The 25,360-nt window shown below is 43.5% G+C and overlaps 1 protein-coding gene across 3 annotated transcripts in view; it reads left to right on the top strand.

Annotated features, from left to right (window-relative positions):
- KIF7 (kinesin family member 7) overlaps positions 1-25,255 on the top strand; it is a 29,072-nt gene extending 3,817 nt beyond the window's left edge. For all 3 annotated transcript variants that reach the window (XM_087941360.1, XM_087941361.1, XM_087941362.1), the window contains exons 4-19: positions 2,251-2,671; positions 4,516-5,053; positions 6,303-6,440; positions 7,533-7,730; positions 8,719-8,903; positions 9,498-9,607; positions 10,177-10,326; positions 10,814-11,016; positions 13,168-13,365; positions 15,611-15,736; positions 16,469-16,645; positions 17,738-17,953; positions 18,528-18,734; positions 19,019-19,217; positions 20,093-20,230; positions 22,560-25,255. In XM_087941360.1, coding sequence (XP_087797486.1) covers positions 2,251-2,671; positions 4,516-5,053; positions 6,303-6,440; positions 7,533-7,730; positions 8,719-8,903; positions 9,498-9,607; positions 10,177-10,326; positions 10,814-11,016; positions 13,168-13,365; positions 15,611-15,736; positions 16,469-16,645; positions 17,738-17,953; positions 18,528-18,734; positions 19,019-19,217; positions 20,093-20,230; positions 22,560-22,939 — 3,584 coding nt within the window. In that variant the 3' untranslated portion in view covers positions 22,940-25,255. The remainder of the gene's footprint in view (positions 1-2,250; positions 2,672-4,515; positions 5,054-6,302; positions 6,441-7,532; positions 7,731-8,718; positions 8,904-9,497; positions 9,608-10,176; positions 10,327-10,813; positions 11,017-13,167; positions 13,366-15,610; positions 15,737-16,468; positions 16,646-17,737; positions 17,954-18,527; positions 18,735-19,018; positions 19,218-20,092; positions 20,231-22,559) is intronic.
- The last annotated feature ends 105 nt before the right edge of the window (positions 25,256-25,360 follow it).

Here is a 25,360-nt window from a genome sequence, read left to right as displayed (position 1 = left end):
AGTAGTTTTCAACATCTGTCCCTTGCTAGGCATTCAATTGTTCAGTAAGATTTTTGAAAGCTGATTTGGCTATTCTCCCCCTCTTTTTTGTTATTGTCCTCTATATGTTGTTACTATGGTTGGTTGCACAGTCAGCCAGATGTTTTAGATTGGTTTGGCACTTTTATCCACCTTTGGAGTCTTTCCCAAGGACCAGGGATAGCAGATGTTGCGGTTTGCTGGTGTTAAGGGTATCGTCACAGGATGTAAGCTGTTCTAAGTAAAGCTGCCTTTTGCAATTGATGGAAGGTGATTCTGTCAATGCTGACGGTGTTTTAAGTGGTTCTGCGGTTATTTTGGGATTGCACATTAAGACAGCTTGTTATTATCCACTTCTTTCAATTATTGTCCCTCTGTTTTTAAATCATAGCTGCCAGAATACCCTGTTTCTCCAACAATACAGCCTCCCCCAATAGGAAGTCCCAGCATGTTTTATAGGCATGAAATAGGCCCCTCCCCCCAAATTAAGGCCTATATTAAAACATGCAAAATGGGGGGGAAATGGCGGGGGGGCTTGCTGTTAGGAAGTACTTTTGTTGCACACCGGATATGGTGCTGCCTGTGTTGACCCTGATACAAAGTGCCCCACCAACACTGAGGTCAACATCCAAGCCATCTCCGCCCGCCCTAAGATGCAAGGTGGGGGAATTAAGTCACCCCCGAAAAGACGGCCTAGCCGTTTTTTCGGGGCTCAAAATAAAATAAGATCTGGCATTATTATATGAGAAACATGGTAGTATATAAAATTCTGGGAAAGATTGCCTGCTTTGTTTTAGTACATCAACAATGTTGCTTCTCTTTTCTAATTTTATTGTTTCCTTAGCACAAAGATGTGTTGTGAAACTATATGTCACAGTACCATTTTTGCAGTGATTTACCCTAATATAAAATTGATGAATCACAGACAAAGCTAAAGCAGCCATTGAGTAAAGGCAGAGAAGTTTTGAATCCACACCCTGCTATGTAATCTAGAGCAGGGCTGTCAACCCCCCCACCCCATCACCTGCTGGCCACGCCCACGTTTGGTTTAGTGAAGAGGAAAAAAGTCCCTATATGTCACATGACATGGATCCCCTTGGAGGGGCGGAGGGGGGTTAAAGTGACATTGTGTTAACCCCTTGTTGTGCTTTGTTTATTGTCAAGATCAGGTTACTTCTGCACCTGGTTGAGAGGGCGTCTCCAACTGGGACGGATGGTGATTTAGTTTAGTTTACTTTATTGTCATTGCACCTCCTACAACAAAATCAAACACCATCTTCAGTGCACATCATGACCATGAAAATGAACACAAACACACATCCTTCTTCCTTCACACATTGAACTGGAAACCCCTGACACCACACCAACACTGCACTGTACAGCAGAATTCAAAAGAGCTACTGCCTTGGGATAGAAGCTGTTTTTCAGCCTATTTGTCCTTGTTTTCATTATCCTGTACCGTCTGCCAGATGGTAATAGTTCAAAAAAAGGCTGCCCAGGATGAGATGGTTCTTTGAGGATGTTCTGAACTTTCTTAAGGCAGCAGGAGCTATAAAGCTCTTCCAAAGAGGGGAGAGGGCAACCCATGATCCTCTGGGCAATGATGTTAACCCTCTGGAGTGCTTTCCTATCTGCCACTGTGCAATTGGCAAACCATACAGAGGTACAGTATGTTAAAATGCTCTCTAAGGTGCAGCGGTAGAAGGTCACCAGAAGTTTTTCATTCAGTTGTTTTCTGAGAAGTCTCAGGTAGTATAATCTCTGCTGGACCCTTTTGACCGGGGCTGCAATGTGGGCATGTGATGCAAATGAGGGATGCCAGGGGTAGATTTGTAGTTTTTACTTATTGCAAGGAAACCCGGAACTTTCATATTCGGGATTTCCCAGATGGGCCAGTTTACTACTCTAATAAAAGAAACTTTGGAGAGGATGTCTGGCTCAGAGTTATTTGTTGGAGTGGAGGTTTTCTGGAAACCTTACAAGAGGTTTGGCAACCCCGTTCTAGAGCGACATCTCCTTGTATCAACTGTGGTCGTTGTTAGCTATGGCTCAACCATCTTGGCTGGGTTTTTACCAGCTTCCCTTCTCATGTTGATCTAGGATGAAGATTGTTTGTTTTGAATCGCCTTTTATGAGAAGTTAACAGGGTGTATCTCTGAATCCACGATTAGACAAAGCACGGTTTCTTACAACAAGGGAGCCCAGTCTCTTTCCTTCCTTCTCTTGCTGCAGTGCTGCACGGGGTGAAAGAAACAGAAGTGGAAGGTCTGGATGAGGTTCTGAGCCTGCTGGAAATGGGCAACGCAGCCAAGCACATGGGAAGCACCCACCTCAACAGGAGGTCCAGTCGTTCCCACACCGTCTTCACTGTGACCATGGCACGAAGGCAAAACAGCAACTGCCTCACTCGCTTTGCCTGCCCAGGGAAGACTTTGGTGGCGCCGACCGCTGGGCAGGTTCTGAAGTCCAAGTTTCAATTTGTGGATCTGGCCGGTTCTGAGCGGGTGGTGAAGTTGGGGTGTACTGGGGAGAGGCTAAAGGAGAGCATCCAGATCAACGCCAGCCTCTTGGCCTTGGGCAATGTCATTAGTGCTCTTGGAGACCCCCGCCGGAAAAGCAGCCACATCCCGTATCGGGATTCCAAAATCACCAGGTAGTCTCCTTCTGATTCCTCATCGTTAGGAAGTATCTTATCCTCTTATCTGCTTTGCTGAAGCAATGGTTGCAGTGGTGGGATTCAATTTTTTTTACTACCAGTTCTGTGGGTGTGGCTTGGTGGCCATGGTATGGCTTGGTGGCCATGGCAGGGGAAGGATACTGCAAAATCCCCATTCCCTCCCAACCTAATAACCTGCTTTCGAGCTACGTTCTCCTATACAGGGCAACCAAAGAAGACCCAGCCAATCAGCTGGGACTCTGGAGTCAGAGAATGGATGGGGTTGGCGGGGCCAGTCAGGCGGTATTTGCCGGTTCTCCAAACTACTGCAACCGGTTCTCCAGAACCAGTCAGAACCTGCTGAATACCATCTCGGGATGATTGTATTCAAATCAAATCTAAATCAAATCAAGTTTATTACAGTCAGAGACCAGAACAAATACTTTTTCTTAGTATTTAATGGGCCTCACAAGTTTATGGATGGTTATTATAGTATAGTTAGGCCACGTGTAACTGACAGACTGGATTTTAATTTTAATATCTGTTATTTATTCTTTTATTCTATAATTTTTAACAGGATAATCCCTGAGTGTTTTTATTTGTTCCGGTCTCTGACTGTAATAATAAACCTGACTACAATTGTGCCCTAAATTTCGGTTGTTAAGTGAGTTTTTGCCCTGTTTGCACCCTTTCTGCCATAGTTTAAGGAATCATGGCAGTTTTTTAGTCAGTAACGTGGTTGTTAAGTGAATCTGGCTTCCCCATTGACAAAAGGTCATCACATGACCCCGGGACACTGCAACTGCCGTAACTATGAGTCAGTAACCAGCATCTGGATTTTGATCATGTAACCATGGGAAAGCCGTAACAGTCGTAAGTGAAAAAACGATCATAAGTCAATTTTTTCAGTGCTGTTGCAGCTTTGAACAATCGCTAAACTAACTGTTGTAAGTCGAGGATCACTTGTAGCCATTGATCAACTGGCCATTTCCATCCTCTCCATGGTTCTTATGGAACTCCAAGGAATTTTGCTGATTCAACAAGCCAGTAAAAACACTGATCCATCTGATCTTTTAAATTAACCTTCTCAAAAGATCTGTGTCCAAATGGCCTTCAAGAAGAATAGTTTTCAAGACTCTCTCGAAGGCCAGGAGGCTGGAAATGTTCCTTATCTCAGGAAGCAGGCAGCCCCCCCCACCAAATGGTACTACCTTAATTTTAAATCCAACCTTAAAGCTTTCTTTTAAAAAAATCCCTCCCTTGGAATTGTCCTTTGTTATCTCCCTTCATTCCATTTTAAGCCGAAATGGATGATACAGCTCAGCGTTGGGAAATACTTTGGCTGGGTGAGGTTAGCACATGCTAAATCATCATGGACTTAACAGGGACATTGGATAAATTGCAGCAGGCTGGGTTCAAACAGCATGCAGAATCACAAATCTTGATTTTTTTACGCTTTGCTGGCTGGCCTTGCAGAACATAAAAGCTGGTGGTAGTTTGGAAGCTTAGGTTTGTGGCACATCATGAGAACACAGACAACTGTACTAGTCAGCAAAAAATATTTAAACAACTGATAGTTTAAATTCAGGGCCAGGACTCTACAATGCTGATAGGTTATTTTTTCCTTCTTCCTGAAATAAAATTGATTTCAAGCTAAGAAACCACGTAAATAATGGACTTCAATGCCACTGTTATTTTCATGTACAGACTCCGATAGGTTTTCCTTCCTGAGAGCTATTTATGACCCAAAACAAAAACTGGATCGCACTGTTCCTTCTTTAAGTGTGATTCCACCCACTCTGCTTCAGTCTTGCTAATATGACATCCTGCTCTGGTTTCAGAATCTTAAAAGGCTCCTTAGGTGGGAACGCCAAAACCGTGATGATTGCCTGCGTCAGCCCTTCCTCCTCCGACTTTGACAAGAGTCTGACCACTCTGAATTATGCCAGATGGGCTCAGAATATCAAAAATTGGGCCGTGGTGAATTGTAGCAAGGAGGTGGAGCCCGTAGAAGCCCTGCAGCTGCGTATCAAGAAGCTTCAGAGGGCCTTGGAACAGAGACACCGCTCAGAGACTCGCATCATCCGCCGATCGGAGGTACCCATCAAGGGTCACTTGGAGGAAAGCATGGCTCACTTACGAGCTGAATGCAACCACTACCAGACTCGCACAGATGCCGCCTATCAGCTCTTGATGGAACTGCAAGGGGAGGGCAAATTGACAGAGGAACAGGGGCTCCGGGTGAAGGACTGGCTGTGTGCAGTGGAAAATGGGGCAGGCGAGCTGAGTTTGACCTCCGGCGTAGACAGCAGGATTGGAAGCACTTCAGCTGAGGAACAGCACTCCAAAACCTCCATTTCCAAGCTAGTCAAGACTCAGGTACTGTGGTAGAACCCCCAACTGAAGGATGGTGTGCCCATTTGGGGAGGAAAGAGACATTGGAGTTGGTTCAAGGGAGGAAACATCAGAGATCAAAATGTTAGGTCCACACCTGCTGTTTCCCAGGGGAAGGCAGACTTCCCTTGGCAAGATTCTTGTAATATAGGTGATCAATAATATACTATCTACTGGGGTCTGTCCATGTGTGGTTCTGGTTGCTTGCACTTGATTGGTACAATAATAGGAAAAGAGCACTTGGAATGCCCTGTGTTTGGGTCAGTGGTGCAGAAAAGAAAGGGAGAAGATTTCATCATCTACAAATGGCGTTGATATGTTGCCAGTTAAGAAAAAGTCTGTAGGAAACTTAAAAAAAGCTTACTGTTGTTGTAAACCACCCAGAAACACTTAGATGAGATGGGCAGTTTAGCAATTTAATAACTATATAAATTAAAAATGAAAGGTTAATACTGTTTTGTCAATAACCTGAGATAATTGTAGACTATGAAAAATGAAAGGGCATGCTTTGAAAATTGTTTTGGATCTTTGACTAAATGTTAGTCAAATAAACACACTGGCTGCTTTTCTTATATAAGAAAAGATAAATTATGGTGATAGAACCACCAACTGAAGGGGAGGATTCCCATTTGAGGGTGGTAAGAGACATTAGTTCAAGGGAGGTCAAACTGTTAGGTATATATCTATATCTTTATATTTCTATATATATCTTTATATTTCATTTGAGGTCAAACTGTTAGGTATATATCTATATCTTTATATTTCTATATCGTTAAAAACCAGCCACAATTGGTTGGTTGCCTGTGCTTATTTGTAAAACACTCTGGTTTATATTTATTTATTTTTACATCTCCATCTCCATCTCCACAACCATCCATCCATCCATCCATCTATCTATCTTAAAGATAAGCAGCCAGCGACCGGCCAATTGTGGCTGGTTTTGAAAGAGCTGCTAGAGACTATTATGCTTGTGAAGTCTTTAGAAGAGACATGATTGATGATTTTGGATGTTATTTTTTTGTGCTCTTGGGGATCATTCAAGGTGGGGGTGTAATTAAATAGCCTTCCTTGGGGTACAAGACATGGAGCTGTTTCTGCCAACAGCATTTCATGGGATGATGCTGAGAGTGGATTATGAGAATGTTCTGCTCCTTCTTTGATCTGGGTGGGGAGATGATCCAAGAACCTTCTGAAGATCCCATGAAGATCCCTCCTTTCCCTCTTCTTTTCCCAGGAGGGGCATCAACAAGGACCCGAGACAGTGGGACAGGAGGAAGTGGTGAGGCTGGAGGAGCAAGTAGAGCGCTTAGAGAAGGAGAACCAAGATTTCTTGGCAGCTCTTGAGGATGCTATGGAGCAGTACAAAGCACAGGTATCTCCTTCTTAGGTTGGCAAGCTTCTCCTCCCTCAGCTTGCCATCCACTGATTAAAAAAAGTCATTCATCTTTGCAGTCAGATTCACTTTCTCCACTTTGGTCTCCTTGAGAGCTCATCTTCTTTCAGCTTGCATTTGGAAGAAGGAAGCCACCCATCTTTGGAATTTGGGTCAATAGCTCCATTCTCTTACAGACCTGCCTTTGTGGTACTTGCCTTGCTACATCTTAATCCCAACGTTTCTCTGAATGCCCACTCAAACAGTCAATGGGCATAGGCAGAAGATCTGCAACAGAGCATTTGTGTCCAAGTCTATATCACTCATGTAGTTCTTCGGAAGCCATTTTCTTCCTTGAAATGCTAGGACTGCAAGTCTGGGAATTCCTTCTTTGAAAACATGGGAGAGATTTGAAGTGTTCTTATCCCAGCACATCTGGAAGATGTTGGACAGAGGTATAAATAAGGGCAGGAGGTCAGGGAAACCCAGGAAAATAAAATATTTCAAACAGCTTTGGAAGCTAGCTGAAGATGATGCCATGATGTCAAAGGTGAAGCCAAAATTATTGGGGTTTGATCATTATTTTTCCCCTTCCTACTAGTTTTGATAGATGTATGGATTATACATAGAGTTATGTTAGTGGTTTAATAGAATAAACAGAATACTGGTGTTGAAAGAGAACTTGGAAACTTCTAGTTCAACTCCATGCTCAAGCAGGAGTCCATATAGAATTTCGGATGAATGGTTGTCTAATCTTTTCTTTAAAATCTCCAATGCTGGGAAATCCACTGTTCCACTGATTAATTGTTCTCCCTGCCAGGAAATTTCTCCTTATTTCTAGGTTGATTCTTGCCTTGATTAGTTTCCATCTGTTGCTTTTTGTCCTGCCTTCAGGTGCTTTGGAGAATAGCTTGACCCCTTTTAAAAACAAGACAAGAAACCATATTGTTGAAAATGCATAGTTTAGTCACTTTGCTGAAGGAGGAGAAACCAGGCAGTGGGAACAATAAAGAACTGGGGTGCCCATGGCCCTGACGTTACCAGCCATGCTTTCAAACAACCACATTTGGTCTCACGTTATTTTCTTTTCAGGGTGCCAAATTGCAAGAACAGGAAGACATCATCTCTGAACTTCAGAAGTACCTAAAGATGGAGATGCCCCATTTGGGCATGCCTGAACTGCTAGGAAATGTCTCCCTGGTGCAGTTGGACCAAAGGCCACACACAGCTCCTGTGGATGCATACCAGTCCCATCACTGGCTCAAGCTTGCCTGTAATAACCATAGGAAGGTTTGTGAGTTGTTTCATCACCCTATAAAAACAGGAGTTATGTTCTTGTTAGGTCTGGATTGGAGACCACCCAGAGGCTATGTCTCCCTTCTTACCCCCCACCCCAACCCTCATCCAATTAAATAAACTCACTTTTAGAAGAGGTTCTGAATTAACATTTTTGCATACACTTGTGAAATCTCTCAAAAGGATGCCCAAATCTTGTGATGCTTCAGGAATTTGGAAGCTACTGTGCAAGATCACACAACATCTTGGTGGAAAAGAAAGGATGATAGCTCCTTCTTGAAAGTTTTTATTTTATGTATTTGATTTCCATAGCCATCCAACTCAACCAACTGACTTTGGGTGGCTTAGAATTCTAAAAATCATAAAACAATGAAAGCAATTTTAAAAACATTAACCTAAAAACACCCACAAAATAAATAAGTATAAATGGCAGCCATGATAATTAATCAACTAATTGTAAAGCCAATTCACAGGGCCCTTAACATATTCTGAGACCCAGCCTGGTTGCGTATCTTTCTCCACTGAAAACATTTTTCCTTACAGTAGGGTAAGCAGTTTGAGCATCAGTTTATTGGGCATTGCATGAATTAATGAAAAATAAAAGTAAGAACATAATGAGGTGCCAGTGAGGCATGTTGACTGTATTCCCATTATATATTTAACTTAGCAATAGTTTCCTCAATTCATCCAATTTTGGGGGTTCATGTGAGATACCGAACCATAACCTAATGACATGACCTTGTCTTGAGCAACTTATTGGTCAGAAAATGAGATCGGCTAGCAAGTGCTGTAATTTATGCTGTAATAAGTTATCTTCCTCCCCTGGAAGTAGATAAAGAAAACAAAGAAAAGATAATTAAAATTCAATCTAAGTAGCTATAAGTAACCACAAACCTTCTTGGGGCAAATAGCTTAGAGCTGTAAGCAAATTCTTAGAATCATCCTACAGCCCTTTCCTCATTGCACACTTTCCTTTAAGTAGCTCCACAGTGTCACAGTTCACAATGGAGAAGACTCACTGGGACAAAGTCACAGTCTCGCTGGAGATAACATGTACAGTCTAGGGACAAAGGATATATCACAAATGAAAACACTGGATAACGTTTTGGATTCATCTTTGGAAGATGAGAATAGATGTTGGCCAATCTGGTCCCTTCAGCAATATAGGTGAGGCATGAGTGAAATATTACATCTTTTTGTAGATTTGTAGAGTCTGGTGATATCCACAATGTTTCGAATATGTTTTTCTTAAAATAGGAAGCATCTGTATTGAATTCAAAATGGTTGCTTCAAGTTTGAAACATTGATTCCACTGAAATCCTCTACTTGATTCTAGATACAGATTTGATTTTTCTGAATTTTTTTTAAAAGAAGGAAATTTTCTGCAAGCATCTGTTTTAGCCCCATCGTCAGCCTGATCAGCCAATCTAATTTGATTGGACTTTCAATCAAATTGCCTTCTTATTGAAAGTCCAAATCCAAGCTGTAAATTGCATCTACAAAGGATGATGCTTGAGTCTCTTGGATTAAGAGACCTAGAATTTTTTGCCTTAGCACCACATTTAATCCAGTCACAGAAATTTACTAGTCTTTTATCTCCCATATTTGTTATATAACACCTTCAGTTATCTCATGGAAATATGCAAGTGTAAGTTGATTTAATTTAGCCAGTTTCAAAGGATTTGCAGTTTTGTTCCTTGTCTCTTCTGCTTTATTGGTGGCCATGTTTTTATTAAACCCAACAACTGGGTGTTCTTGTAGGAACAGAACCCATAGCTGGAGCAAAGAGGAGGTTTCAACCAAGAAGAATAAAAAATACAACTCAAAATCCCCAGAGGGAGTCCAGAAGAAATCTTTGGAGCTACCTAAAGGTACGGCATACTTTCAGCCAAGCAAAGAACACCCAGAAACAATTATTCTGCTTTCCCAACGCTGAGAACAAAAATGTTATTTCAGACACTCCTCTCTTTCTACAAGTGCTGAATATTCACCAAAGAAAAATGTGAAGAAAACTGTAGAGTTGGAAAGAGCCATTGGGTTGGCCCTGCCTGCTTCATGTAAGAATCCAAATTCAAGCAGCTTTGAGAGAGAGCTGCTCCATCCACAGAAAAGAGAGCCCACCATCTCCCTCTGTCGTTGATTCCATTGATGAATAGTTGTTTTTGTTCAGAGTCTTTTCTTAACACTCTAGTGTGGTATTTCCCAACTGTGGCAGTTTTAAGATGAGTGGATTTAAACTTCTACAGTTCCCCAGCCAGCAAGGAATTCTGGAAGTTGAAGTCCACTCATCTTAAAACTGTCAAGGTTGAGAGATACTTCTGTATCAGAATCAGTGGTTCTGAATTGAAATGAAGTCTTGATTGTCTTTGTACCATTGGTTCCATCCCTTATTGTGATAAAATTTATACCAAACACCTCTCATTTACATTTTCTTTCCCAGATGGTAGGCAACAAGAGCTGAGCAGTCCAGCAGGGAGCTTTCCAGGCAAGGATTCAGAATGGCAGCTCCTTCAGGCCCACCAGAAGATCCGTGAGCTGGCTATCAACATCCGTATGAAAGAGGACCTGATAGTAGAGCTTATTAAAACAGGTATGGAGCTGTTGAACTGTTGTTGAACTTGTCATCTGTCTAACAATAGCTTATCCAGAATTGTTAATTCTTTATTTATACCCTATGTTTTTCTATCTTGATTATATTTGTAAAAAAGACCACCATTCTATATTTACCCTTTGTGCTACTAGTTCTAATCTAATTTTCAGTACTCCTTGCTCATTCAGTATATCTCTATAAGTTACTATTATCTCCAAATTTATCAAGTTTGGATGTATAAATGCCATTCTTTATGGCCTCTACAACAATCCTATCTCCCCTGGTCATCTGTTTCTCTTCTTCACTGCAGGTAGAAAGGGCTAGAAAAAATTTCTCTTGGAACATGAGACTTTGCCTCTTTCTTCTTCTTTGTTTGCTGTATCTTTCAGCACAATTCTTCCTCTTCTTTCTAATTCCAACTTTTCTGCTCAGGAGGTAACTTGGTGGGCAGACCTTCTTCTATGTCACAGGAGTCTGTTTGTTTCAGGCAAGCATGCTCAGGCCATGAACAAACAGTACCAGCAGAAGATTCAACATTTGGAGCAGGAAGCCGAGCAGGTGCGGATGGAGCTGAATGACGGCCAGAGGCAGTTGCAAGAGCTGGAAGGCAAAGAGCCTCGTGACCCTGCCGAAAAGTGGAAACTCCAGGAATATCGCAGCAAAGTGGAAGCTGCTCAGAGCAAGGCAAAGGTAGCCTAGAAAAGGAGGAGGTTCGCATAGATCCTGAAGCCAAAAGGGCCTAGATTGTTTAGCAAAGCCCTACACCCCCCCCAACTGTTAAGGGATGCAGTGGCTCAGTGGCTAAGATGCTGAGTTGTCGATCAGAAAGATCGACAGTTTTGGTGGTTCGAATCCCTAGCGCCCTGTAATGGAGGGAGCTCCCGTTACTTCTCCCAGCTTCTGCCAACCTAGCAGTTCGAAAGCACGTAAAAAATGCAAGTAGAAAAATAGGAACCACTTGGGTGGGAAGGTAACAGTGTTCCGTGCGTCTTCAGCATTAGTCATGCCGGCCACATAACCACAGAGACATCTTCGGACAGTGCTGGCCCTTTGTAACAGAGATGAGCACTGTCTCCTAGAGCTGGAAATGACTAGCATGGATGTGTGAGGGGAACCTTTACCTTTACCCCACACTGTAAACCAGGCTTGTCCAACCTTTCACCTTCCCTGGGCCACATTAGAAGGTGAAAATTTGGTTTGGGCCGCACATAAAATAAAATAACAGTAACGATACCTGATCATCCAAAAAAACTATAGAAAACATTTTTTTCATAAGATATCATAAAAAATAGTCAACCAGGGAGAAAAGAACGCAGTGGGGGGGGGAGAAAGCTCGCCCGCCTCGCGCCTACCTCTCCTCCTGCAAATGGCCCGGCTGGATGCGGCAGGACTGGAAGGTGAGGACCGGGAGGCTCGGTGCAGCAGCAGCAGCAGTGGCGGCAGCGGCGAGGGCAGAAGCCGCTACAACAGCTCCGCCGGCGGCAGCAGCGGCAGTGGCAACAGCAGGAGGTGGCGGAGCGGGACTCTTGGGCTGCGTCTGCCTCAGCACAAGGAGCGCTCTGACGGCACCTGCCTTTTCTGTTGCTGCTTGGCATGGTGCTCGCCTCGCCCCACCTCGCGCCTGCCTCTCCTCCTCCTCGCTGGCTCATCCTCTTGCACGAAGGTTGGGGTGGGCACTGGGCCGCATTACGAGCCGACCTGGGCCGCATGCGGCCCGCGACCTGCGGGTTGGACAAGCCTGCTATAAACTGTGTTATGGCATAGTGTAATCTGTGTGACACCAACTATTTATAAATGTAGAATAGTTTAATTATTTTAGTTTAGCATGTTAAAGGCACCCAGGCATTGTAACTTGCAATCATATGTGCCAGCGCAAATCAAACTTGTTTTTTGGCCAAGACTGAGTCATTTTGAATTTTTACATTTAAATGTGGCATGCAAATTCTAGGCCATAGATTATGCATTTCCCTGCCTGATGCTGGAAACATCTGGAGGCTTAGACTTAGAAGGAAGAGCAGCCAAGTACAGGTGGTCCTTGACTTATAACCACAACTGAACCCAACATTTATGTTGCTAAGTGAAACATTGGTTAAGTGACTTTTGCCCCATTTTATGACCTTTCCTGCCTCAAGTAAAACATTGCAGTTGTTAAATTGATAGAATGGTCGTTGAGTGAATCTGGCTTCCCCATTGACTTCGTTGGTCAGAAGGTCACAGAAGTTGATCACATCAGTTGTGGGATTCAAATGTTTTTACTACCGGTTCTGTGGGTGTGGTTTGGTGGGTGTGGCAGGGCTTGGTGAGAGTGGTTTGGTGGGCATGACAGGAGAAGGATACTGCAAAATCTCCATTCCCTCCCCACCCTACTAACCTGCTTTCCAGCTCCATTCTACTGTGCAGGGCAACCAAAGGAGACCCAGCCAATCAGCTGGGACTCAAGAGAAGAGATGGGGCCAGGGCCAGTCAGAGGTAGTATTTGCCGGTTCTCCGAACTACTCAAAATTTCTGCTGCTGGTTCTCTAGAACTGGTGAGAACCTGCTGAATACTACCTCTGGATCACATGAGCCCTGGACACTGCAACTGTCATAAATATGAGACAGTTCCCCAGTGGCTGAATTTTGATCACATGACCAGTGGGATGTTGCAAATGATGTAAGTGTGAAAATTGGTCATAAGTCACTTTTTTCAGTGCAGTTGTAACTTTGAATATTCACAAAATGACTTGTAAGTGAAGGACTACCTGTAACTAGGACATGGTTCCATTGTCCCTAAACATTGTCGGAGCTGCATGTGTGGTCCCAGCATCTGCTATCCTCCCTGTATCATCTCTGTTGGGACAGATCCTTCAGGAGAAGAAACGGGCAACAGAGAGATTGGCATCCTTCTCTGCTCAAAACGAGAAACGCCTGCTGGAGCTAGAGAGGAACGTGCAGCTGATGCGGCAGCAGCAAGGGCAGCTCCAGAAGCGTTTGCGGGAAGAAGTGGAGCAGAAGCGACGTCTGGAAACCGAGATGCAGAAGAGACAGCATCGGGTCAAGGTAGAGATGGCTGGGCTCCAGCAGCATCCCAGCGAGAAAAGATGGTGAAGGGCAGAGCTTGTCTATCATGTTTGAATTGTATTTGTTTTATTAGCAATAGCACTTAGACTTATATAGCACTTCACAGAGCTTTTACAGCCCTCTCTAAGTGGTTTACAGAGTCAGGCTCTTGCCCCCAACAATCTGGCTCCTCATTTTACCGATCTCAGAAGGATGGAAGGCTGAGCCGGTCAGAATTGCTGGTAGTCAGCAGAATTAGCCTGCAATACTGCATTCTAACCACTAAGCCATCACGGCCCTTCCTTCCTTCCTTCCTTCCTTCCTTCCTTCCTTCCTTCCTTCCTTCCCTCTCTATTCAGAGTTTTTCAGTGTAAATTCAGCGCCAGAAAAGTAAACACAGATGGCTGATGCTTCATTTAACGTCTTTATAAACACAAAGTAAATTTTACAATACCAATTGTAGATTTCTCCAACATGGAGCAAACTCAAACAGAAGCAGACATGTTACAGGTTCAAAGCAGAGCAGCAAATAGACTTCAGCAGAGAAGCAAACAAGTTAGTTTCTCTTTCACTTTAGAGCTGAACATAGATCAGAGATAAACCACACCCAGATTCTCTCTAAGTTTCAGCCCTCAACTCAGCTCTCATTGGGTGACCTTGTTACTAAGCTCTATTCCAGTTCATGAATATACTCTGACACCCCCTCCCTCCCTCCCACTTTAGCAATAGCATTTAGAAATATACTGCTTTACAGTGCCTATTGCCCCCAACAATCTGGGTCCTCATTTTACCCACGTCAGAAGGATGGAAGGCTGAGTCAACGTTGAGCCCGTCAGGATCGAACTGCCAAAGTGCTGGTAGCTAGCATCAGCAGAAGTAGTTTGCAGCACTACTGCATTCTAACCACTGCACTATCACGACTCTTAGGGGCCAAGGCAGGGGGAGATATTATTATATGCACAGTCACAACAGTGTGAAGTCACAGCTGCCAGTTCTTTGGCTGGTGTTGGCCCTCATATGAATCACATTCTTCCCAATCTAGGATGTCATAATGGATTGGTATAGTATATAGCAATAGCATTTAGGCTTATATATCACTCCATTGCACTTTGCAGCATTCTCTGGGTGGTTTACAAGGCAGAAGAATTATTTGCATATTGCCCCCACAATCTGGGTCCTCATGTTACCAATCTCAGAAAGTTGATAAGCTGAGTAAACTGAATTAACCTTGAGCCTCCAGGCTGTGAGCAGAGTTAGCCAGCAATACTGCATTTTAACCACTGCGCCGCCAGCATTCTTCTATGTGCAGATACAAGCAATGGAGTCTTTTGTAATTGTAGTTGGTAAATTCTGAGATCCAAACACTTACAGGGCATCCAGGTTGGCAAATACATTTGAGCACAGAATCTTTTAAACTGGGAACCACTAAGTTTCTGGCATTTGAAAACCACAATTATCATTCATGATGGGTACAGCAGAAACAGCTGGGTTTCTTTCTGAGACCAGGACTAGAAAATTAATGTTTCTCACTTTGAAATACTGATCAATTTCAGTAGTCATGGTTGGAATAGAATAGAATAGAATAGAATAGAATAGAATAGAATAGAATAGAATAGAATAGAATAGAATAGAATAGAATAACAGAGTTGGAAGGGACCCTGGAGAACCTTGGAGTCCAACCCCTGCCAAGGCAAGAAACCCTACACCACTTCAGACAAATGGTTAACCAACATCTTTTTAAAAACTTCCAGTGTTGGAGCATTCACAGCTTCTGGAGGCAAGTTGTTCCACTGATTAATTGTTCTCTCTGTCAGGAAATTTCTCCTTAGTTCTAGGTTGCTTCTCTCCTTGATTAGTTTCCACCCATTGCTTCTTGTCCTGCCCTCAGGTGCTTTGGAGAATAACTTGGCTCCCTCTTCTTCGTGGCAACCCCTGAGATATTGGAACACTACCATCGTGTCTCCCTTAGACCTTCTTTTCATCAGTCTACATACCCAGTTCCTGCAACGTTCTTCATATGTTTTAGCCTCCAATCCCCTAATAAATTTTGTTGCTCTTCTCTGCACTCTTTCTAGAGTCTCAACATCTTTTTTACATTGTGGCAACCAAAACTAAATTTGTCCTGAGGAATTATTAAAAATAGATCGGAAGCTATATGCTGCCCAGAAGATCCAAGTTGTTCTTTGTTTTAAAATAGATACTCAAACACTAGTTAAACTGTGTATTTTCCCCCTTCTGTCTTTAGGAGTTGGAACTGAAACATGAGCAACATCAAAAGATTCTGAGGATCAAAACGGAAGAGGTAGCTGCCTACCAGAGAAAGCACAGGAGTGGCAGCAATGACTCAATGATCAGTCTAGAACAGCAGCAGGTAAAGGCAGCTGCCTACAGGTTTCCTGGCAGGAATCTGGACCACAACAGAGCCAAGGACAACACTAACATCATGACACAAATGGGATCATTGTGTTATTTTCACAGTGATATTGGGATGCACACATTGTCATCATCTGGACGTGGTTGTGACTTTGATCTTGAATTCTCCCAATTTTCCCAATGTTTCCCTAAAGGGATAGAACAGAATGAGCTGGAAAGGACCTTGAAGGTCTTCTAGCCCAGCCCCCTACTTAAGCAGGAATTAATTACATGCCATTAAGTCATTCCCAACTATCTATGAAGACCTCATAGATAGATCTTCTCCATTATGACCCCAGAGAGATACCCCCTTTCAAATGTTCCTTGTGCTTTTTGTATTTCTTCCCTGGATGACTGACACCATGGAAAGCAAAGGGGATGTCGTGGTTAGGGGATGGTTTTTCAGATTAGTCATTTTTTTAAATAAAATTTCATTTAATTAATTATGAATTTGATTTCAAGTTAATGGATAAATAAGTAAAAACAGTATCACAAACATATTCTTCTCTCTGAAGTAATTGGAAGGTATGAGCCATGGATCCCAAGGGGAAAACATTGGCATTAGTATGGCCATATAGGGATTTTTGGAGTAGGAATTCTGTTTGGCAGTCGACAATAAAAACGTACACATTGTTTAGCATGTCTGGTCACTGGTACAAACTAGTTTCCTTTTCTCCTGTTTATCTATCAGAAAATTGAAGAGCAGAAGAAGTGGTTGGATGTAGAGATGGAAAAAATCCTCAAGCAGAGACGTGCCCTGGGTGAGCTGGAAGATGAATTGATCAAGAGAGAAACAATTGTCGCCAAGAAAGAAGCTCTCCTTCAGGAGAAGAATGACCTGGAAAACAAGAGACTCCGGTCTAGCCAGGTGGGCAAAATTGTCCCTTTACTTTCTGAGTGATATTATAGTGATCAACCTTGGTTAAGAAAGAAGATTAAATGAAAGACAGTCACATGGATAACTTGTGTAAGAGATGCTGAGCAAATGAAGAATGAAGAGCCACATTGGCGCAATGGTTAGAATGTAGTACTACAGGCTACTTCTGCTGCCTGCCTGCAATTTGGCAGTTCAGATCTCACTGGTTGACTCAGCCTTCCATCCTTCTGAGGTCAGTAAAATAAGGACCCAGATTGTTAGGGAACAATAGGCTGACTCTGTAAACCACTTAGGGCTGTGAAGCACTGTGAAGCGGTATGTAAGTCTAAGTGCTTATTGCTATTTATACAAAATAGATTCCTAACTCCTCTGCTATGGTGATTTAGGTTTAAGTTCTGTTAAGTGTGGGGTAACTAGCTCTGAATCAGTTTGATTAAAGATTAAGGTAAAGGTTCCCCTCGCACATACATGCTAGTCGTTTCTGGCTCTAGAGGGTGGTGCTCATCTCCGTTATAAAGCCGAAGAGCCAGCACTGTCCGAAGACGTCTCCATGGTCATGTGGCCAATATGACTAAACAACAAAGGCACATGGAATGCTGTTACCTTCCCACCAAAGTGGTCCCTATTTTTCTACTTGCATTTTTACATGCTTTTGAACTGCTAGGTTGGCAGAAGCTGGGACAAGTTATGGAAGCTCACTCGGTTACGCAATGCTAGGGATTTGAACCGCTGAATTGCTGACCTTTGTGATTGACAAACTCAGCATCTTAGCCACTGAGCCGCCACATCCCTTTTACAGTTTGATTAAGCTTAGGCAATTCTAGTGATACCACAGTGCAATGCTTTGGACTTGACTTCAGAAAGAAGTTTCAGAATATTGGAGGTGAAAGTACTATGTCTCTCTGCAACTCTTTAAAGCAGCTGTGTCTTCCTGGGATCTGTTGACATTCTGCTAATTCTGCTTTCCTAACCTCTCTTCAGTAAACATTTACTTACCAGGAGTTATTGAAGTCTGGCAAATTTGCAGACTCCCAACAGGCACTGAATGTTCCTTAAGATATTTTTCTTCTCTCTCTGCCATAGGCTCTGAATGATGACATTCTTCATGTCTCCAGTCGTCTGGAGTACCTAGAGAAAGAGCTAACCCAGAGGAGTGGGCAGCTTTGTCATAGCAGTTCACAGGACCAGCAGCTCATCCGGCAAGAAATTAACAATTTGCGGCAGGAGAAGGACCAGTTGCTCAAACAGAGGTTGGAGATTGATGAGAAATTACGTCAGGGCACCTTGCTATCACCTGAGGTAAGCAGCTCAGATCGTTCTATTTTGAAAATACATAATAATCCCATTACACACCAAACTCAGTGTTTGGTTGAAGCATCATGGAAGTTAGTAAACGCTGCGCTACTGAATTTTGTAAGAAGGTTGCCCTTTGTTTTATTCTCACAACAGCAATTCCATGAAAAAGGTTGGGTTGAGATACCAAGTACACTTAAACTGTAGTCATTAGGATAATCAGGTATCTTGGAGTTTGTCTTGAACCATGGATGTCATTCTGCTCACTTGGGGATTTGGTGATACTTTACAACAAGAGTCTCCAAACTTGGCAACTGCAAGACTTGTGGACTTCAACTCCCATAATTCCTCAGCCAGCTTGCCAAGTTGGGAGATCCCTGCTTTAGAACATGAGCTCCCTTTGTTCTACCAATGGCCGTAACAGTAACTGAATGGAAGGAAGGAAGGAAGGAAGGAAGGAAGGAAGGAAGGAAGGAAGGATAAAGTGAGGATTGGGATTCTAGTCAACTGAAGTATCAATTTACCACTCATAAGGATCAAATAATTTATTAGGGTGATGGGGATGTTGGTCTATTTTTAGGAGGAGCGGATTCTTTTCCAGTTGGATGAAGCCATTGAAGCCCTGGATGCTGCCATAGAATATAAGAATGAGTCCATTACTTGCAGACAGCGGGTTCTGAGGTCCTCCGCCAGCCTTCTGTCCCAATGTGAGATGAACCTTATGGCAAAACTCAGCTACCTCTCTTCCTCAGAGACCCGGGCACTTCTTTGCAAATACTTTGATAAGGTGGGTATCCAATAATGCATGGCTCAGGCCCAGAAATGTGTGTGACTCCCCAACTGTCGATAGATAGCATGTCAGGGGAGATAACTGTAGACTTCTCTCTGCATGTCACTTTTCCTTCTTGAGAAATTGATTGGCTTTGTAGAAGAATGTTTAGCTAATTAAACCACTATGTATCTGTTCAGTTCTGGGATAGCTGTTGTAGAGTTTAGCTTCATGAAACTGCTTGTTGCTTTTTCGTAACCACAGTGAGTTGAAATCTTCCAAACATTCCTGTTAATGATCAGGTGGTGACCTTGCGAGAAGACCAGCACAAACAGAACGTGGCATTTTCCGAACTGGAAATGCAGCTGGAAGAGCAGCTACAGATGGTGTTTTGGTTGGAGGTGGCCCTAGAGCGTCAGCGCTTGGAGATGGATCGTCAGCTGACCTTACAACAGAAGGAACACGAGCAGGACATTCAGCTCCTGCTCCAACAGAGTCGGGGTAATAAATAGGACTGAGGAACAGTCGTGGTTATTGTTAAATCCTTAGTTGATCACTGGTGGCACTGCCTCTCCTAAAAACACACACTATGTAAGTTCATTGTTCTAGTTGTTTAGGTGGAACTGTAAAAGATGGAGAATCTGTGGTAGCCATGCCCTAATTCTGCTTTGTTGGAGAGTTCTTGAAGAAATTGGGAAAAATCACCTCTTTCTCATCTGAAATGAACCCTGCCAATGGTTTATCGTTCATATTTCCTAAGGCATATAAACTGATGCTGCATAAGAAATGGATTCCATTCTTGTCTCCTGCCAATTTGGAAAACTGAAAGGCTTCTTCCATCAAATCTGTAGAAATGCATTTAGCTGAAAAACCAACACAGCAGCTGAGATCTTTGAATAACCTTACAATGAATGGTAAAATTAAGCCTCTAATCAAAATTGGACTTTAGGGGATTATATGGACCCAACTCATGCAGACATCTCAGCAATACTGAAGGAGGGCTTGTCATTTCTCTCTTCTGGAGTGCATTTCCAGCTTTGCAATCAAATCTATGGTTCTGATTTCTTTGTGCTCCCCCATTTAAGTACCTCCAACCCTGCTGAGCTTTTTAAAGATCAGTCAGGTCAACTAAAGTGCCACTCTCTAAGCTCATTATTTATTAGCTGTTCTTACATTGTTGCATAGTGAAATGTATGTTTATCCTTAAGATAAAATGTATTCATACCCTCAGTTGAAAAGTTTCCTTTTGTTTTCCTTCAACTGATGCTTTTTAATTTTGTGGGGGTTTTTTGGTCTCTGTTGTGCAACTAATCACCACCATAGTTTGTCCAAATCTCTGTTTTTAACAAGGCTTTATTTTCTTCATTCTTTTGCAGAACATATAGAAGGACAGGCAAACAGCAGGCTTCAGTATGAACACAAGATCCAGACATTGGAAAAAGAATTGGCTCATTACAAATGGCTAAATGAGGAATTAAACCAAAAGTTAAAGCAGTCGGAGGGACACAGTGGAGGTGAGTGTATCTCTGGTGTGGTGAATTTGCCTTTGCTTTTCTGCTGGTTGTAGTGGACTGAGGAAATGGCTTTGAGGACAGGAGGAAATGCTCAGATAAGAGGGCAGGAAGGTGACCTGATGAAATGGAATGAATGAATAAGGGGGAAAGAGGAGATACTGCCTAGGAAACCATCAGACAAGATACAGGACTCTGCAGTCATTTAACGGTCAGAGAAAGAAACTTAGGAAAGATCCAGTAGTTAAAAGTAGAGATGGGAAGTTTTGTGCTTTCAGACTTGCAAGGTTCTGTTAGTGTAGACTTGCAAGTAAAGTAGAATTAGTTCACCTAATCATGCTCTCAAATGGGAACTGGATGCATCTGGATTTAGGATCTCTACAAACAGGCATCTTGGCAAAGGAGCATAGCACCGTGTCTGGCTATGCTATCCCAGAAGCACCAGGAGTTAAACATGCAGGTTGCAGTGCGTAGTGTTCCCAGCACTATGGGGTATCATGTCTTGAGTACATGGATCCTCTTGGTCCTTGTTCTTAGTAGCCTGGCTTGTTTGATTATTACCTCTACTTGGCTAATTTAATGTACCTGCTAGGTCAGGGGTGGGAAAACTACAGCTCACGGGCCGCATCCGGCCCATTGGTCTGTCCAATCCGGCCCGCCCCTGAAAAAAAATCATTGGGCGTGGCGTATTGCCCTGCGCCGCGTGGCCCCCAAAGCTGCAAAACAGTGCGGAGCGCTCTCGGGGTAGGAAAGAAAAAAAGAACTTTGCAAAGGCCTCGGCTGGGAGTTCCAAATCACCTTCGAGTGCGACCTCTCCGAAGGTGAGTCCCCGCCGATCCCCCCTTTTTTTTCTGGGGCTTCCAGGCTTAAACTTTGCACAGGCAAAGTTTGCAGGCGGGAGCGTCTTCCCGCCGAGGAGCGGGAAGGGTTCCGCCCGGCGGGTGGGTGGGCTGCTTGGAGCGGGCTGCTTGGAGCCACCTAAAGCTAGGCCACTTCTGGTGGAGCCTTGCCCTGCCTTGGTGCCCTGTTTCCCGGCTCGGCAGTCCTGCTCGGGCGGCACTTTAAAAGCCCTCCTCCTCACGAATGTGCCCAACGAGCCGCTCACCATGACGGCGGCTCCCAGCACCCGACCAACTTCCCAGCAACTTGCGGCGTCCTTTTTCCTCGTGGGCGCTCACGCCTGGCCCCGAGCTGCGCGGCGGAGGGGAAACCCGGAGCGCCGTCGGGTCGTCTCTTCCAAGCAGCCCGCCCACCCTCTGGGCAGAACCCTTCCCGCTCCTCGGCGGGAAGACGCTCCCGCCTGCAAACTTTGCCTGTGCAAAGTTTAAGCCTGGAAGCCCCGGAAACCTGAGCAACTTCCCAGCAACTTTCAGCTTCCTTTCAACTCGCAGGTGCTCGCGCCTGGCCCCAAGCCACACGGCGGAGGGGAAGCCCGGAGTGCTGCCGGGTTGCCTCCTCCAACCAGCCCGCCCACCGGGCGGAACCCTTCCTGCTCCTTGGCAGGAAGACGCTCCTGCCTGCAAACTTTGCCTGTGCAAAGTTTAAGCCTGGAAGCCCCGGAAACCCGAGCAACTTCCCAGCAACTTGCGGCTTCCTTTTTCCTCGCGGGCACTCGTGCCTGGCCCCGAGCCACGCGGCAGAGGGAAGCCCGGCGGGCGGGCGGGCTGCTTGGAGGAGGCGACCGGCGGCGCGGTGTTATTTTTCTCTTTATATAATATATATATATATATATATATATATATATATATATATATATAAAGGGCCCATTATAAAATGCAGCAAATTATATATAAGAATATTATATATTTTATATATATATATAATATTCTTATATATAATTTGCTGCATTATAATGGGCCCTTATAATGGCCTTTTATAAAATTGGTTTGGCCCTCGAACGCAGATCTGATTTTCCATGTGGCCCCCGACAGAAGTTAATTGCCCACCCCTGTGCTAGGTACATCACTCAAGTAAATTCAAAATGGTTCTACTGCATGCAAAGCAACTGGCTTTGTGAAACCCAAACCACAGCTACTAGATCAAATATGTTGTTCCATTTTTATTTGTCTTTTAATGGCTCTGTAATCCCTTGCATCAGGGTGGCCTCTGGGCAACTGAATGGAGGTGTTTACTGGCCGGATGCCCTTCCTATCACCAATGCAGAGTTTTGTCCAGCAGACATATTCTCACTGTGCCCAGAGAAATATCTGCCTCTACCTAGGATCAACTCACAGCCTCCCGATTGTGAGGCGAGAGCTTCAACTCTAGGCCATTGCACCACTCCAACCATGTTGTTCCATCATCCCTCACTAAGATTCTTTTCTCACAACAGGTATGGAGAGGAGCATCTTTGCAGTTGGAGATAGACTCAATTCACTCAGCACACATGAAGATTTTACCAAAAATAGCCAACTGGAACCATCCTTGCAGTTGGAGCCCTCAGAAAGGAATCAAAGAAAGAGAGAGGAACCCCGGGACTTGGTGCATGCGCCATTACCATCCACCTGGAGGCGCTGCTCACTGTCTGGTGCCAATAATTTGATAGTGGAAGATTTTCATGAAATGGAGACAGATTTTCTCCTAAAGTCTAACCAAGCCAAGGAGATTCTTTTGCCACCCAGATTCCGCAAAGAATTGCACCGGGTCAGCCAGAACGCCATCCCTGGGTTGTCTTATCCAGAAATCATTGATGTCAGAAAAAATCCACTCTAGTTCTGAGATGTTGACAGTTCCATCTAAAACAAGCTAATTAGCACCTTCTGAAGATAACTGCTCATAAATCGCCAAAAAGACAGTAGGTGGGTTCATCCATGATATAAAATCATTATGCACAATCTGGAGAAACAATAGCTTGGGTTAACAAAAGGATGAAGGATAGCCGCTTTGGATCTGAAGGACGGGGCAGAATTGCTCCAGAAGACAGGACAAGAAACCATAGATCAGTGGTGTTCAACAGTGGCAACTTTAAGACTTGTAGACTTCAACTCCCAGTATTCCCCAGCCAGCCATGGGGGCTGAAGTCCACAAATCTATCGCTTTCCTAATGATAGAAAATGTCCAACCATGGAAAAAGACTGCTCAGAAGCTGGTGGAGATCTTCAAACAGAAGTTTGATAGCTGCCTATCAGAAATATTATATTGGTGGATTAGAGAGATGATAAGATCCTTTCCAGCATGCACAATCTCCAGATTCTACAAATCACATTCTGCTTTAATATAATGAATGAACCCAGTCAAATGTTGATATCTTCACAGATCTTTTACCTGGGTTTCGCTGGCTTTGTTACTTTTGTATACAGGTGAAACTCAAAAAATTAGAATATCATGCAAAAGTTCATTTATTTCAGTAATGCAACTTAAAAGGTGAAACTAATATATGAGATAGACTGATTACATGCAGAGTAAGATAGTAATTGTGATGATTATGGCTTACAACTCATGAAAACCCCAAATCCGCAATCTCAGAAAATTAGAATATTACATGCAATCAATAAAACAAGGATTGTACATAGAACAGTATCGGACCTCTGAAAAATATAAGCATGCATATGTACTCAGTACTTAGTCTGGGCCCCTTTTGCAGCAATTGCTGCCTCAATGTGGCATGGCATGGAAGCTATCAGCCTGTGGCACTGCTGAGGTGTTATGGAAGACCAGGATGCTTCAATCGCGGCCTTCAGCTCTTCTGCAGTTTGGTCTCATGTCTCTCATCTTTCTCTTGGCAATGCCCCATAGATTCTCTATGGGGTTCAGGTCAGGAGAGTTTCCTGGCCAATCAAGCACAGTAATCCCATGGTCATTGAACCAGGTTTTGGTGCTTTTGGCAGTGTGGGCAGGTGCAAGTCCTGCTGGAAAATGAAGTCAGCATCCCCATAAAGCTCGTCTGCGGAAGGAAGCATGAAGTGCTCAAAATCTCCTGGTAGATGGCTACGTTGACCCTGGACTTAATGAAGCATAGTGGACCAACACCAGATAACATGGTTCCCCATATCAACAGACTATGGAAACTTCAAGCATCTTGCAGTGTGTGCCTCTCCCTTCTTCCTCCAGACTCTGGATCCTTGGTTTCCTAATGAGATGCAAAAGTTGCTCTCATCAGAAAAGAGGACTTTGGACCATGAGCAACAGACCAGTTCTGTTTTTCTTTTAGCCCAGGTAAGATGCTTCTGACATGTTTGTTGTTCAGGAGCGGCTTGACAAGAGGAATATGACATCTGAAGCCCATGTCCAGGATCCGTCTGTGTGTGGTGGCTCTTGATGCACTGACTCCAGCCTCAGTCCACTCCTTGTGAAAGTCCTCAACACTTTTGAATGGCCTTTTCTTGACAATCTTCTCCAGGCTGCAGTCATCTCTGCTGCTTGTGCACCTTTTTCTTCCACTTTTCCCTTCCACATAACTTTCTATTAATGTGCTTTGATACAGCACTTTAGGAACATCCAGCTTCTTTTGCAATTACCTTTTGTGGCTTTCCCTCCTTATGGAGGGTGTCAAGGATGGTTTTTTGCACAACTGTCAGGTCAGCAGTCTTTCCCATGATTGTGCTTCCTACTGAACCAGACTGAGAGACCATTTAAAGGCTCAGGAACCCTTTGCAGGTGTTATGGCTTAATTAGCTGATTAGAGTGGGACACTTAAGAGCCTAGAATATTGAACCTTTTCACAATATTCTAATTTTCTGAGATTGTGGATTTGGGGTTTTCAATTATGACAAATCATGGCTTGAACTATCTTGCTTTGCATGTAATGAGTCAATCTCATATATTAGTTTCACCTTTTAAGTTGCATTACTGAAATTAACTTTTGCACAATATTCTAATTTTTCGAGTTTCACCTGTAGTTGCCTTTTACAGTGAAACTGGTTGTTTCCATTCTTTACAGAAACTTTTCTTTGCAGATCTGGATTTCCCGTAACGGATGCCATTTTAAACAAAGGGACAGTAAATTTGATCTCTTTGCAAATATGTACACATATTTTAAGTAGCTTTTTGGACTGTACTTTTAATAAACTAGAGTAGCTATTTTGTAAATTTGTCTACAGTTTATCCCTGCCTGAGAAGGTTTGATCATAAACTTGACTAAAGGGGTGTTTGATTTTTCTTTTCCCCCAGATACAGCCAACAGGTTCAGGATTA

This window comes from Pseudonaja textilis, chromosome 13, assembly GCF_049901715.1.
Source record: "Pseudonaja textilis isolate UNSWEBS1 chromosome 13, rPseTex1.2, whole genome shotgun sequence".
NCBI lineage: Eukaryota > Metazoa > Chordata > Lepidosauria > Squamata > Elapidae > Pseudonaja > Pseudonaja textilis.
The sequence above is the reverse complement of the archived record's forward strand: the minus strand, read 5'-3'. Positions and strand labels throughout refer to the sequence as shown.